Source organism: Eptatretus burgeri, chromosome 3 (genome assembly GCF_056783735.1).
Source record: "Eptatretus burgeri isolate ZD-2024b chromosome 3, Ebu_testis_v1, whole genome shotgun sequence".
Classification (NCBI taxonomy): Eukaryota; Metazoa; Chordata; class Myxini; order Myxiniformes; family Myxinidae; genus Eptatretus; species Eptatretus burgeri.
In genome coordinates, this window is record NC_140963.1 from 59,055,757 (window position 1) to 59,072,568 (window position 16,812).

A 16,812-nucleotide genomic window follows, 5' to 3' on the forward strand; every position below is an offset into this window, starting at 1 on the left:
AAGGTTGATGAACACTCGGTTGCATAAAGTTTTGTGAAAATTGAATGTTTATATCCTCGGTCTGTGTGGAATGCATTGCAGCGAGGGGCAGCTTCCATGGGCTTCCATCCGTTTCCATGCCATATAACGAGGCCGTCTTAAGTTCCAGTTGATTTCTGATTTCACTTTTGGGACCTTCTGGTGTAGCTACACGTTTACTGAAGATAATTTTCTTCCAAATCCACTCAGAAACACACTTTTCATGAGGAAAATATATTCAATTCAAATAACCGTGAGACTCTGGAAGGGACACCACATGCTTTCCATTCACTGTTTCACCTCGTAACCTGTCCTCCTGAGGAACTGCTTATTCGTAGCGTCTGTGAGATTAATGCTCATATGTTACATGGTGTGGGGATGTGCTCTCCAAGTATCTGAAATAATTCCGATGAAAAACGGACGTTTTAACGTTTTGTTAGGGCATTTCATCTGACGGCGAGCTGGCTGGTCACGTGACGCCGCGCAGACGTGCAAGCAGCGAGTGATTGAGCTTCTCGGTGGCCCGAGGGTCCTTTTTAGTTGGGGTCCAGCTCTTTCCTAGATACAGTCATTAAATGTACACACTTTGAGTATTTATTTCCTGGCCATAAACGCAGGTTAGAAAATTGTATAACGATGTTGGGAATGATTCCTAGAATATGGAGATTTTTGCTTCGAGCGGCCTCACGCGTTTATTTTAAATTCAATTTGAATTCTGTTTTCACTTTCTGTAGTCGATAAGGTTGATTAACACTCGGTTGCATCAAGTTTTGTATCCAAGCTGACCGTCAAACCCGCTCGGGTGTATTTTTTTTTAAACTTGTATCACAACATGGATGAAAAATATTTGAAAAGCCTGCTCCCTTCAGTTGTTACTCTAAAACTACACATCACATCCAAAACCTTCCTTACTTTGGAATAACTCTTAATTCTGGAGCTTTGCCTTGCCACAATTAATGTTGTACATTGTGGATTTCCTGACGTTATATTTCACTATAATGCACAAATGCTCGAGCTTCAGCTTCTTGATGCTTTGCATTTGTTTTCTAAAACGATGCATGTCTTCAGAATTCCTCTATTAAGGAGCCACCAACAGCTGTCCTTTCTTCCTTCAGCTTGGTTCTTTATACAGATAGAGCACACCAAACACAACACTGGCAAGGCATCACAGTTCTGTATCGAACAGGATGATCGCAGAACATCGTGAACTGGGCGGCGCCTCATGTGTATTATGTGCAAACCGCTGGATTATTCTGTACCTGTGTCTATTATTGCATGCTTGGACACCAGACTTTTTCTTTTCAGGGCCCTTCTCAGTATTATTTGAATTCTGGCTAACTGAAGTCCGACTAAGCGAAGTTTTACTGTCAGTGAAATCGAATCTCTGCTCTCGAATCTGCACCTTGAAACTTGAACATACGTAAATTTTGCATGCATACTTGTGAAAATCACCAGCATAGATCATTTATGTCATGCAGTAATAACTTAAACATGTTCAGAATTCTTCATATAATACAAGTAGCTTAACTCAGTGGTGAAAATTCGACCTAAGAAATCCCGATTTACATCATGGATTTCTTTCACAGCTGAGTTCTCATTGAAAAAAGCCAAACAGCGAATATGCTTAAACTGTTTTCAAAGTTTAGCATTTGGTGAAATTTGTAATGAACCACGCACACGAAGCGGAAAGCGCGATTAAGCAATTGGTGCACTTCTGTCTGTCTGTCTATCTACAAACATCAGTTTATGATCGAGGAACAACTTGATTTGAATTGAATGTTATATTTTGAACATGAATCGGAACATGAACCTGCAGTTGAGCAGGACTGAATTTGTCCCAATCACACATGCGCAGAGAAGACATAATTTTTTGTAGTCTGTCTGCCTGCCTAGCAGTCAAACAAAATTGAAAATCATTCAAAACAGGAAACTTACTGTTTCAAGGACGTCATAAAGGACACACACAACAGGCATGAATAACTAATACAATGTGTTAAATATGGTGTTGTTTCAGAAACTGACATCTACAGCGGTAAACTTCCATATTTTTATTCTATGACGTTTAAAGTCTGTATTTTATTGCAATTGAATTATATGCTTGAACGCTGTAGAACACAAATTGCCTTTTTTGCCACTTTCAAAACACTTCTATTTAGCAGTACTTGGACATGTTAAATAAGGCGGTGTAAAAGACTGCATCAATGGTGCTAAACTTCCAGAATTTTTTTATAGGACCTTTAAAATCATTATTTTATTTCAATTGAATTGTATACTTGAACACCGCATGGATTACAGTGTTCAATGAACTCTCTAGTTATTTCAGTGGAAAGTTAAAATTTTAAACGTTCATTTTTCCCAACCTGAGTACAGAATGTAGTGTGCCTGTGCCTGTGTCTGTGTCTGTGCATGTATGTGTATAGGTCCACTGTGCGTTCTTGCATGTTCTTATGCCTTACGAATGTACAAGTTTTCTCGTTTGTTTGCCTGTGCTTGTATTACATCGTTCTTTGCACATTCCCTCATTATTTGCTCTGTATCTGTTTTGGCATCGTCATCTCCAGCACATGATATTAAGTCTGCAGCTTTACAACTCATTTGGGGTCCCATGCTTTAGCTTCTAATAGTTGCCATAAAATGGTTCGTGTTTTGAACTTGAAATTGCAATACCGAATGCATCTGTTTGTCGTTCTTAGAACTTCTATTTACACAAAACCATTAATGAGCAACAATGAAAAAAAACATAAATGAGATTGCCTTTGTAACAGAACTTCTCCATTTCCTCACAAAACAATATTAAAGCTTAATACTGATCAAATACTGAGCTTCACAATCATGAAAATGTAACATTTGCACACACCTTTAGATGTGCAAAGTGCAATGATTGCAACTTGTGGGCAACACAAGGATGTAAAAAAAATCCTTATCCCAAGCAAAATGAAGATTGCGCTGCAAACTGGAAATGTACTTAGGCCATGGGCTAGATATGGCCACAGTGCACCCCCCCCCCCCACCTAACCTATGTTTTCTGAATCCCCTGGATGTACTGAACACAAATATGAATGTTAACATTGAAAATTTTGGGATGCACTACCTGTTTTGACCTTTTGAATAGGGGAACCCTAAAATTATACTTTTATCGATTTACGTCGAATTTAATTCATGGATGGAATCAAAATGGCATGCAGAAGGCCCAAATCATATCCAATATACATGTATGATGCATCAAATGGAAGATAATTACATTCTGATCATCTGTATATGTCTCACAGTGTTGTACATTAAATCTAAATGAAATTATATACATTTGAATATATGTTATATTCCCTATCTTTTGAATAAACACAAAATCAACACTCCGTATTCCTCAATGAATATATTTGACATTATATGAATTTTATTGCAGGTACAGACTATTTAATGATAGTGAGAAACGGCATTAATTACCTTTTATTTTTCGAAAATATCAAGCAACTATTATGAAAATATACAATGTTATCACACAATAAGCATCAAATGGGTATTCAGACAAATAATGTTTTCAATCAATCACATTTTGATGAAATACACATTTTTGGTCATTTTTATGGAACATTACTTGACAAACTATTTCCATGATTACAGAGAATTAGTTATAATACCACACAAAATATTATTTAATAGTATAGTTTGAAAGCAACCAAAAATCCAAGATGGCCACCATCAGCATCACCAAACTCCAAGATATTTCATTGCACATAAACATTTCCAGTCTATATCTCCATAATCCGGATCATGTCAGTTACCTATAATACAAGAATATTTTACGTGCAGTATTTCATTATCCTTCATATTTATTCCCATTTTCATCCATCATATTTCCAAACATGCATCTACAACTTACATTGCCAATGCAGACTGCAGAAAGCATACATTTCAGAGTGAATAAAATGGTGTTTATATTTGCATTATATCCGCATCATATTGAATTTAATATTCACGGAACTAAATAACAAAACCAAATCTCAAACATGCTGAGTATTTAAATAGAACATATATTCTAAACAGTTCAAAAAAGAAGCATACTCCAATAGAAATGAATGTTCCTGTCGTTAACGTGAATTGCAACTAATCCTACTCATTGTCAGACTCTGAGCTGTCTCCATTAAGATAGTCTGATTCGTCTGGAATGTCCGAGTCCGAGTCATTGATGTTCGCTGAATCTTCAGCGATGTCTGCCAACTGCTGTGGCAGGACCCCTCCCTCGTACTAAAGAGGCTCCAGCTTCCCCTCAACTAAAATCCACCCATGTCCATCACTTGGCTCAGGGATCTCAAGATTTGCAACATGGGCTCTTTTCCAAATGCCAAGTTGGAAGTTGACTCTCCGGATGTGTTGCTCCAGGCTCTTCTTGCATGGAGGGAGAGTGCCCATGTCAACTGTGCTCGAACGAGAGAGACGGTTATCATCTTTCGCATACAGCTCATTCACTTTCATGAACCGCAACTCATCGATGCTCCGAGTACGAGGTCTTCCATATAACGCACAGGTGAACTCAACCAGGTCATCCATCAGGTCATCGGGTACTTCCCACGTGTCTCCTAATCTAGCTAGAACTGGTACAAACTTGGGCACATCTTACCACGTCGCTTGTGCCACTGTCTGCATTGTAGACTATGTAAGTTTGGAAGTTTCCTGTGCGGTGTCATCTACAGAACACCAATGAGTCCTTGTACATCTCATGTTTCTCTAACTTAGTTTTAAGGTTTTCCCCACGGAAGTTGGGATTGGCGAAATCCCGATGCTGTCAGCTGCCGGAAAGCTCTGACAGTTTAATCATGTGTTTGCCTCTAATGATATCTCTTTCTATGACTTTCTGAACTTCTGCAAAGGCCTGACTGTGTGCTTGTGCCAGGTTTGTTTGTCTCTCCTTGTCCTCTGTGCTTGTACTCCTCCATTTCTCTGGATTCTGTGTGTGGATAACCCGGCAGGATTTGTGATACTTCGCTTCTGTAGCAAACAAATCATGACCAATTACACTGAACAATAAAAAATTTTTACTGGAGATGTGTAAAGTGATTTAGACTAATTTGGGTACGCTGATTTCAAAAATCATAACCGTTTTGCTGTATCACGTCAGGATTTTCAGTAACAGAAATATTCCCATTGCCTAGAAGTCAGGATTTCAATGAAATTTACAAAAATTCATTTATTCATTTATTTCATCATGAATGCTTCAAAATTATAGAAATTACAGAAAAACTCCACTAGAATGTAATTAAAAATGCTTTAGGCATTTGGCTTTGCGTTTGTGCTGCTCTGTGTTAGTTTCACGATGCAGGAACCAGCAGAAATCGCCCATCATGTTCGGGTTGTGCCGCCCTTGGTAACGCGTCTCCATGAGTGAAATCTCTTGGTGGAATCGCTCGCCGTGCTCGTCCGAGACTGCTCCCAAGTTGTCAGGGAAGAAGTTCAGGTGCTGGTGTAGGAAATGGATTTTCAGGGACATCCTGGAGCCAAGTTTCCTGAAGGACTCCAGCAGCTGCTGCACTATTTCTTCATAGTTGTCCGCGCGCTCGTTCCCCAAGAAGTTGTCCGTCACAGCTTTGAAGCTCCTCCACGCTGCCAGCTCTTTGGGGTTTAGAGTTGTCGGAAAAGTTTCGTCCTTCATAATCTGTCGGATTTGCGGTCCAACAAAGACACCAGCCTTGATCTTGGCCTCCGACAAGGTGTTGCCAAACTTTTCCTTGAGGTATAAAAACCCACGCCCATTCAGATCCATTGCCCGTACAAAACTTTTCATCAAGCCGAGCTTTGTGTGGAGTGGTGGAAGGAAAACCTTGGCTGGGTCGACAAGGGCGACATGCTTCACGTTGTGTCGACCAGGTACATGCTCTTTTCGCTCTTCCCAATCTTTCTTCGTCCAGTGATTCTTGTCGTCTCTGCTATCCCAGAGACAAAGGAAGCACATGTATTTCGTGTAGCCTGACTGCAGCCCTAACAACAGCGCCACCACTTTCAAGTCTCCACAGATGTGCCAGTTGAAGTCATTGTACTTGATGGAATCAAGCAGCTGCCGCATAGTCTCATAGGTCTCTGTCATGCCGAACGCGTGAGCCAGTGGGACTGATGGTTTCTCGTTGCCATTGTGGAGCAAAACAGCCTTCAAGCTGTTCTTCCCCGAGTCGATGAAGAGGCGCCAGTCTGCAGGATCGTGATCACACCCAAGTTCTTTCAACAGACCGTTGATGTCACTGCAGAATGTCATCGTGTCTTCCATCTCAAAGAACTCAGCCATGTCTCTGTGACGTGCTCTGAACAAGGATATCTTGGTGTTAGGTTCAAGTAGATTCCACTGCTGCAGCCTTGATCCAAGCAGCTCTGCCTTCGCCTTTGACAGCGAGAGATCTCTTACAAGATCATTTAAGTCTCCCTGGTTCAGAAGGTGTGATTCTTGAGTGTCGGGTTCAAAAGGTTCATCATCACCATCCTCTTCACCACTGCTTACAGCTATGTTCTGATCAGCTGGAGGTGTTGGAACGGGGTTCTCGTCATCATGAGGCACAGGTTTACGAGCAGAGATGCAGTCAGCGTACTTGATGTGACCTTTATTCTTCTTGTTGAAGCCGGCGATGCTTGTGCAGCAGAAATAACAATCATCATGATGATTCTGCGGCTCACGCCATATCATGGGCACTGCAAATGGCATGCTCGCGCGCTTGCCCACCAACCACTGAGTCAAGGTTGTGTGACAGCTTGTGCAGCAGATGTGTGGTGCCCAGCTCTGTTCTTGGTCCCCCACCTTACACCCGAAGTAGTGAAAGTTGGCGGCCTTCATTTTCACTGCTGTAGATATACTTCGCTGTTGATCTTTTTTGGTATACCGACCACAGACATAACAGAAGTTGTCAGGATGATTGGTACAGGAACGCCTACTCATCTTTATCTGAAAGAAAGAAATATAACACAAGTTAACAACAATTGTACAAAATAGACATGTTAAAGACATATGTAAATTTCATTGAAATCCTGACTTCTAGGCAATGGGAATATTTCTGTTCCTGAAAATCCTGACGTGATACAGCAAAACGGTTATGATTTTTGAAATCAGCGTACCCAAATTAGTCTTAATCACTTTACACATCTCCAGTAAAAAAAAAATTTTGAAATTTGTTGTTCAGTGTTATCCGTGTGAGTAATTTCTCGTCACATTTGTTTTCATCTACTTCGAGAATTGTTCGCCATCCGTCACACTCAAACTGGCTTAAGCCTTCAGTGGTGTGTGTCCCTTTGATCTTGATCTTTCGTCTCCCCTTTGAGTTACAGAAGATGCAATCAGATGAAAACAGTACCTTGTCCCCTGATGAATCCCTACGACTTAACTTAGAGCATAATGGAGTCGATGGATCTGAAGGAGTGGAGAGGCGACTGAGGTTCATGGTAAATCGTTGATAGCATTCTCTGTGATATCCGTGACACTCAGCAAGGGAATCTGGTATTAGGTCACAGATACTCATCATGCGTTGGACTGATCCATGTGGTTGCGCCAGTCTCTTGTCTCGGATCTCCTTCAACCTTGCTCGTCTGGCTGTGGAATCCTTGATTGTGGATAATAGCACCATCGGGCCATATTGTAACCCAGGGATGTGCACAATGCATTCGGGCTCCAATCGGGACTTCGAGCCTCCATGACTATCATCGTTCCGACGCTTGGGAGGTGGGTCTTCTCGCTCCTGGCCACCTTCTGCTGCTTGCTGGTCAAACATCTGTTGACTATGTTGTGCACAGCTAGTACGAACCTGAAAATAGAAGGAAACAGGGCTTGAAACTTCATATTTTCATTCGGTGTTAATTATTGCAATGTTGTATCACATTCTTAAATATTTCTGATTTGGACTGGAATATATAACTTAATTACCTTACTTAATTAACTTAATTGCCATTTATTAAAACTTATCAGTAGTCATACCATGAGAAAGAAAATACATCTTAACTAACCTGTTATCTTCAGTTGAACATTCAACATGAATGTTTTGGAAATAAATCTTAAATAATATGTAAACAAATATCGACTGTGACAACTCGTTTTCCATTCATTATACGGCCCATTCCAACACCGACACCGTTCCTGTATGTTTCATATTTCAAGAAATATAAGGTAATTAAAACCGTTTCTCACGATCATTGAATAGTCTGTACCTGCAATAAAATCCATATAATGTCAAATATATTCAATGAGGAATACAGTGTTGATTTTGTGTTTATTTGAAAGATAGGGAATATATATTCAAATGTATATAATTTCATTTAGATTTAATGTACAACACCGTTAGACATATACAGATGATCAGAATGCAATTATCTTCAATTTGATGCATCACACATGTATATTGGATATGATTTGGGCCTTCTGCATGCCATTTTGATTCCATCCGTAAATTGAATTTGACACAAATCGATAAAAGTATAATTTTAGGGAAACCCTATTGAAAAGGTCAAAACGGGTAGTGCATCCCAAAATTTTCAATGTTAACATTCATATTCGTGTTCAGTATATCCAGGGGATTCAGAAAAAAACATAGGTTTTCTGGGAGGTGGGTGGGGGGGGGGGAGTGCTTGGTGGGCCATATCTGGCCCATGGCCTACTTCTTTTAAATTTTTTTGGCCTTCAATATATCTATCTTATTTACTTATTTACTTTCTATTTATGTATGTATTTTTCAAATTACATATGCATACAGTGTGACCACTCCTCATTTTCATAAATGCCAAGGTGAGCCAATGAAAAAAGCCAAGAATTCACAAGGTTTCGGAAAAGCGATGATAATAGAAAACCTATACGCCAAGAAAACCTTTGGAAAACCAAGATGCCAAGGTGAACAGCGAATAGCCAACATTTTGTGGAAAAAGCCAAGGAGTGGTCACACTGTGTATGCATATGACTGATTTTTTTTTGTTGTTGTTGTTGTTCTTTATTTGTTGCTGTTCATCTGCTCATTATATATATTTTTAATTGGCATCTTTCTTTTCGAACCATTCATTCATTCTCTCCCCTTGTTTCTTGTGTTTCTTCACTGTTTCCCCATGCCATCATTCAGTGATGACCACTTCCCTCACAGCCCACATCCCACTATTGACTTGTCTTGCCTTGTTACAGCAAATGGTCTGACTGAGGCTGTATGTCCAAGCCCAAGCTTCCCGAGTGTGTTGAGTCCCCGTGCTGAACCTCCTCCATCTCCACATGCGAACCGAAAGAAACATCGCCGGAAAAAAAGCAGTGGAAACGTCAGGGCTGATGGGCTTTTTGCCAGCACTGAAGGTTTGTTCCTTCGTTTTTTATTTCGCAACAATACGGGTACTACCTAATATACATTTTGAATACTCCACCACATAATTGGCAGGTACCATAAACTTGAAAGAGTCGGTCTCATTCTCTGCCACGTTTACACTTTAGTTTAAAGGCTGATACTGTTAGTAATCTAAGTGCACAATTGAGGTCTTCATGTCATGTATGTTTTTGTTGTGTTTTCACTGCACTCTTGTCCCCTTTATGGCAAAGATATAACCATAAGTGTAACATTGTACAAGTCAACATACAGGTGTAACAGTTGCAACTATAGATTTGTTTGACATTATAATGTACGTTCGTCATTGTTCTGCATGCATACCTGTTTATTTTATTTGGCGATTTAGAATAGCATCTGTTCTGAGAAACAACGATAAATGACGAACAGTTTATGCTTCTGCCAGAGTAAAACTCAATCCAAAAGAATGCTACCTAAATAAAATCTCGACAGATGTATTGCCACTCCATTTATATTTTTATATCAATTTCATTTTTTTTTTTTTTTTACAACAGTCGACCTATTTTAACAAAACCCCAATGATTGGCTTGTTGGCATTTTTTTCTCAAATTGCAAATTTGAAGTGACTTCCTGGTTTGCTGCTGGAAATCATCTTTGATGATCCTCTTGCTAAGGAACCCTTTTGTTAGCATCTTCCCTCTTTGAATGTACACACATACCCTTTTTCTTGTCTCTATTTTACCCTATTCCCTCTTTCATCTGTCATCATCTATCCATGAAACTTATTTCCTGAGGAACTTCAGCCTTCGAACCACTGCATCATGGAATTGGCTCTCTCCTCTCCCCAGGCTTGTCTCACCACCTGCTTTCATTTTTCTTTTCGTTCTCCTTCTCCCTCCCACCACCTGCTTGCACGGACCCAGCCAAACGTAGGGCTTGGAAACTAAGCCGAATGGGTAGCTTACGGAACATTTACAGCAGCAGCCTAAACACGGAGAGCACCGTCAGCAGAGGTGTGTCCTGCTTGCCTTTGCCTCTCTGTCTGTTCGGCTTCTGTGCTCACATCGTTTGCATGAGTGCGTTTGCAGTTTGTGTTTGTTCTCATGTTTGTTCAGAGAAGAAAATGATGCATGAATTCGAAATATTGCTTTTCTCAAGGTTCTAAGCTGAAAGATGGCTCTTCACGACCATAAATGTTCGGAATCCCCCTTCGCCCCCCCCCACCCTGCCCAGACACAAAAACACACAGATATATATATATATATATATATATATATATATATATATATATATATATTGGGAAGGCAGTGTGAGGGGAGTGAATGGGAAGGAAGGTTGAGGGGAGTGAATGGGAAGGCAGTGTGAGGGGGAGTGAATGGGAAAGCAGTGTGAAGGGAGTGAATGGGAAAGCAGTGTGAAGGGAGTGAATGGGAAAGCAGTGTGAGGGGAGTGAATGGGAAAGCAGTGTGAGGGGAGTGAATGGGAAAGCAGTGTGAAGGGAGTGAATGGGAAGGAGGTCTGAGGGGAGTGAAAGGGAAGGCAGTGTGCGGGGAGTGAATGGGAAGGCAGTTTGAGGGGAGTGAATGGGAAGGAAGTTTGAGGGGGAGTGAACAGGAAGGCAGTATGAGGGGGAGTGAATGGGAAGGAAGTTTGAGGGGATTGAATGGGAAGGAAGTTTGAGGGGAGTGAATGGGAAGGAAGTTTGAGGGGAGTGAATGAGAAGGCAGTTTGAGGGGAGTGAATGGGAAGGAAGTTTGAGTGGGAGTGAACGGGAAGGCAGTATGAGGGGGAGTGAATGGGAAGGAAGTTTGAGGGGAGTGAATGGGAAGGAAGTTTGAGGGGAGTGAATGGGAAGGAAGTTTGAGGGGAGTGAATGGGAAGGCAGCTTGAGGGGAGTGAATGGGAAGGAAGTTTGAGGGGAGTGAATGGGAAGGAAGTTTGAGGGGGAGTGAATGGGAAGGAAGTTTGAGGGGAGTGAATGGGAAGGAAGTTTGAGGGGAGTGAATGGGAAGGAAGTTTGAGGGGAGTGAATGGGAAGGAAGTTTGAGGGGAGTGAATGGGAAGGAAGTTTGAGGGGAGTGAATGAGAAGGCAGTGTGAGGGGAGTGAATGGGATGGAAGTTTGAGGGGAGTGATTGGGAAGGCAGTGTGAAGGGAGTGAATGGGAATGAAGTTTGAGCGGAGTGAATGGGAATGCTGGCACGTCCCGCATGACTTCGATGCCACAGCACATCCGCCCCGAGGCTGTGGCGCTGCAGAAGTTCGTGGTTCCTGAGACGGCCGCATAACCTCCACCACAGCACCACACACCACTGACCCGAGTTCGAGTTCAGCTCGCGTGCCCGCGAAACCCGCGCACTACACACACGTAACCAAGAACAGGCATGCACACACCGCACAGAGAGTCACTTCCCATTTCTACCACATCCATGTGTGCTGCCTACATACCTTTTCACTTGCAGAAACTACCAACTATTAATATATTGCAGTAACTATTAGTATATTTCTATTTCTATTTTGTAATGAAACCACACACAAAACGGTGTAAAGCCAAAAAAATTTTAAAAGCCTCTTCACTTGCAGCAACAAAAAAGGTCCTCTTCCCTTGCAGAAACTATCGACTATTAAAATATTGGCAGAATTATAATCGTATATTTGTCTTAATATTTTGTAATACAAGCAAATTTCCCAAAGCGGAAACAGCAAACTGCGTATGTAATTGCCGAAAAAAAGGACCCCTGTGTGGACTGTGCCGTCATGGATGGCAAAAGCATGAATTTACACTTTCCGCACATTCCATAATCTTTTCTTAACTCAATGTGATTGTCCGAACAATAGAAAAAGTCAAGTTTCATGCTTTGCTTCAATAAATACTCCAAGTTATAAAAATCACGAATTTGATAAAATTTTCGGATTTCAATCCAGATTTTGACATGTATTTTGTTCACCAGATCTAATTCTCAAATCCGACAATATTTTGATTACATACTTTAGTCCGTGACAGTAGATTGTGTTTCCAAGTCGAAGCATGGTTGAATAGGCCGAAAACAATGGCGAATTCGGACCCCCATTGAGTGTGTCGAAGGATGCGCCTGATAATGGATACAATTAAATATGGCCGTTATTTATCTTCAAAAGGGATGTTTTAATTAACCCAAACACCCAATTTTCAGTCATGCACTTTCTTGGAGTTTTCTTGTTATGCATGCAACGTTTCAGGCTGCTGGGTTTCATGGTTTAGGAGTTATTAGGAGGCACTGTCATTTATAAGAAAATACTGCCTGTCGCTTCGCTGACTAATATTAAATGTGGGAGGGAGAAAAAGAGGGGTGAAGAGGGAGAGAGGGGTAGGGGAGAGATCGAGGGGTAGGGGAAGAGAGCGGGGAGAGTGAGGAGGTGGAGCGAAAAGGAGGAATGGGGGGTGGGGGAAGGGAAGACAGTGTGAGGTGAGAGTAAGGGAAGTCAGACGTGCAGTGGAGCATCAATTACGATTCATTCCGTCTCATCGAAATGATTCTGCATAGAATAACGGTGAAGATGGAAACAAAATAATGACTGAAATCCATTTTCTACCGGTCATACAATAAACACGGCCTAAAGACAAACTCATCTCCGGAGAGAAACTCCTGTCCGGACAAGTCCAGAGACAATCTCCCGTCCAGACATAAATACCACCCGGTAGCGTCGGGGGGCCAAGCTGTCTGGAGGACACCGCCCGAACGCGTCCGGAGACGGGGAGATGGATGCCGCCCGGACATAACCACCGTCCGGATATGTAGGGAGGGAGAGAGAGACAGACAGATACAGACGGGAGATGCGGGAGGAGGGTACTGCACTGTATCGGGAGAGGGTAGAGCAAGGATGGGAGAAAGGGAGAGATGGGGGAAGGGGAGTTTACAGAAAGAATATGTTATGCTTCATGAACAACACACACACACACACACACACACACACACACACACACACACACACACACACACACACACACACACACACACACACACACACACACACACACACACACACACGCTTGGCTGATATCAGCAATTTATCGGGAATCGGAAGGTTGGAGTCAGTATAATTACCAACTGCAGTATTTACTGTATACAACCCAGGAACATTGAGTTTCTTTCACCGAAAAACGTTTCATACATATCGACGTTTCAGAGATATGTTCACAAACATTATTATTCACAAACAGATGCGTGTGATGGGTGGAAAAATATTTGGCTTGATAATTTGGAATGCACGTTAAGACAGTAAATGGCTCAGAAATCGGGTGTTATTTCACAACTCGCTCCAGGGTGACGGAGCACGGACCACTCGCTCAGTGTGACATAGCACGGACCACTCGCTCAGTGTGACGGAGCACAGACCACTCGCACAAGGTGACAGAGCACGGACCACTCGCTCAGGGTGACGGAGCATGGACCACTTGCTCAGGGTGACTGAGCACGGACCACTCGCTCAGGCTGACGGAGCACGGACCACTCCCTCAGGGTGACGGACCACGGACCACTCGCTCAGGGTGACGGACCACAGACCATGGACAACTTGCTCAGGGTGACGGAGAATGGACCACTCGCTCAGGGTGTCGGAGCATGGATCACTCTCTTGGGGTGGCGGAGCACGAACCACTCGCTCAGGTTGACGGAGCATGGATCTCTCTCTTAGGGTGACGGACCACTGACCACTCGCTCAGGGTGACGGAGCACGGACCACTCGCTCGGGGTGACGGAGCACGGACCACTCTCTTGGGGTGGCGGAGCACGGACCACTCGCTCGGGGCGACGGAGCACGGACCACTCGCTCGGGGCGACGGAGCACGGACCACTCGCTCGGGGTGACTGAGCACGGACCACTCACTCGGGGTGACGGAGCACGGACCACTCGTTCGGTGTGACGGAGCACAGACCACTCGCTCGGGGCGACGGAGCACGGACCATTGGCTCGGTGTGACGGAGCACGGACCACTCACTCGGGGTGACGGAGCACGGACCACTCGCTCGGGGCGATGGAGCACGGACCACTCGCTCGGGGCGATGGAGCACGGACCACTCTCTCGTGGTGGCGAAGCACGAACCACTCTCTCGGGGTGACGGAGCACGGACCACTTTCTCGGGGTGGCGGAGCACGAACCACTCGCTTGGGGTGATGGAGCACGGATCACTCTCTTGAGGTGACGGAGTACGGACCACTCGCTCGGGGCGACAGAGCACGGACCACTCGCTCGGGGTGATGGAGCACGGACCACTCGCTCAGGGTGACGGAGCACGGGTCTCTCAGGGTCTCTCGGGGTGGCAGAGCACGAACCACTCGCTTGGGGTGACGGAGCACGGATCACTCTCTTGAGGTGACGGAGTACGGACCACTCGCTCGGGGTGATGGAGCAGGGACCACTCGCTCGGGGCGACATGGTGTGGCAAAAGTGTCCGCAGTGAGTGAACAGTTCACTGAGAATGACGTCTTGCGGTATCACTTTCGACAATGGGCGCTCAGCAAGTGGCTTAAGCACTCATGCAAGCACTCCAATTATATGGTTGATGAGGAACGGTTGGCTATGCTGTCGTTGCATTACCATGAAGGATCCCTTTAAATTTAAAGCCTTTCTTTACCGTGCACACAGCAGTTCATGAAATACAATGAATTGATGAAATAAAATGATTTTATCCACAAAAAGAGTTGCAGCTTGATGCAGAACAACCCTGGAGACATCGCAAAGTTCTCTCGCCCGTGAAATATACATTGCAGAAAATCCACCATTTTGCCTGTGTGTTTGTGCATATGTCACCAGGTACATCGGTTCGCGGTCTGTGCAGACATTCTAATTTTTTTTAGACGTACGTTTTTTCCCAAATTTACTTTGATTCCCTGTGAAGCACCTCACGAAACCTCCAAAAATATAGACACACATCTGGCAGATGCGATGGATAGGCAGTCCCTCCGTGGACCGGGTGTGATGTCTTGCAGCGAATGCATTAAGTCATGTTTCAGTGGTTTCGTGATGTGCATCATATAACCAATGAAGCTGGTTAATTTTGTTACGTTCCTAAAAAAAAATTTCACTCAATGTAATTCTCCAAACAGTCGAAAAATATAAGTTTAATTCTTTGGAAATTTCACATTTTCTTGTGTATGTGTGGTGGAGGGAACATAGCCTTGCTTGCTTAAAGTAAATAAGTATATCGGCTTATTTGTAACACGCGTTATTTCTTTAAATTGTCTGATTTCACAACAGATTTCGACACTTATTTAGTCCGGACAATGTCCAAGCCTCAAAACCAAAATATAATTTTGATGATGTACTTTAATTTGTCCTTCAGTCTATCGTGGAAAATCATGTCATGTCATATCATGCATGAAATCGCTCCAAGCTCCTGATTTGAAAACTTATTGTATTTATAAAAGCGATGTATTCAACAATTTGTTGGTCTGTTGAACAGGCATTCGGTATGAGTGAGGAAAGTGAAAAAAAACCTATCATTAAGAAATCGTGGCGGCCTTTTCCAAATCAAAGCATGGTTGAGCAGGCCAAAAAACATGGTGGCTTCAGACCCCAGCAAAGTTACCCAGGAAACGCCTTAAGACCCACAGAGCGAGTTTGCCGAGGATCTCCTGATAAAGGATATAATTAAATAATGCTGTTAATTATCTTCAAAATGGGTTTTTCAATTAACCCAAACACCCAATTTTCACTCTTGCACTTCCTTTTTCGAAAAAGATAAGTTTAATGATAAGATAAAGATAAGATAAGTAACTTGCACAAGTTTTCTTCATATGCATGCATAGTTTCAGGCTGCTCGGTTTTATGGTTTTGGAGTTATGGAGGAGACACACACACACACACGCACACACACACACACACACACACACACACACACACACACACACACACACACACACACACACACACACACACACACACACACACACACACACACACACACACACACACACACACACACACACACATTGCCTTTTATTCATTTGGATGGGCAAGTCCAAGAGAAGGTCCCCTCAGCTGGTAGAATTTCATATTCATGCCACACTCTAATTTCATTGAGATTTTCATGTCTGAATGTGAAATTTTATTCATCTTTGAAAGAAAATGGTGAAGTCATCGGTTTAAGGTGTAAATCATGAAACTAATTAACATTTATGTAAATTTGGTGTTCCATATGGGACAATTTGAAATTGTGGTCAATTAAACCAAACTTTACAACAATTTTTTTCCACGGACATCAATAACTCTCCCATGCCTTTTTAATGCACAAAATTGTTCACTTCATTATTTCTGCAAATTTGGCCTGTTCTTAAAAAGCGATGTCCCATACGTAACAATTTCACATGGATTTTTTCGGATTACACTAAAAGTTCTGAAAAAATTTTTATTGCCATTTTCAGAAGTTCTAATCCATCATGTGTTGGCCATATATCATGTATTTGTGGCTTAAAATTTCAGTAGATAATTAGTTCACAAGTAATTTTTAAAATGTTACTTCTCGGACAATACT

General features: G+C 42.7%; 1 protein-coding gene across 8 annotated transcripts in view; it reads left to right on the forward strand.

Annotated features, from left to right (window-relative positions):
* LOC147029991 (arf-GAP with GTPase, ANK repeat and PH domain-containing protein 1-like) overlaps positions 1 to 16,812 on the forward strand; it is a 459,947-nt gene that overhangs the window by 287,621 nt on the left and 155,514 nt on the right. For 5 of the 8 annotated variants that reach the window (XM_085873585.1, XM_085873584.1, XM_085873586.1 and 2 more), the window contains 2 exons: positions 9,152 to 9,313; positions 10,223 to 10,312. In XM_085873585.1, the coding sequence (XP_085729711.1) occupies positions 9,152 to 9,313; positions 10,223 to 10,312 (252 nt within the window). The remainder of the gene's footprint in view (positions 1 to 9,151; positions 9,314 to 10,222; positions 10,313 to 16,812) is intronic. The other 3 variants (XM_085873587.1, XM_085873589.1, XM_085873592.1) reach the window with 1 other exon arrangement.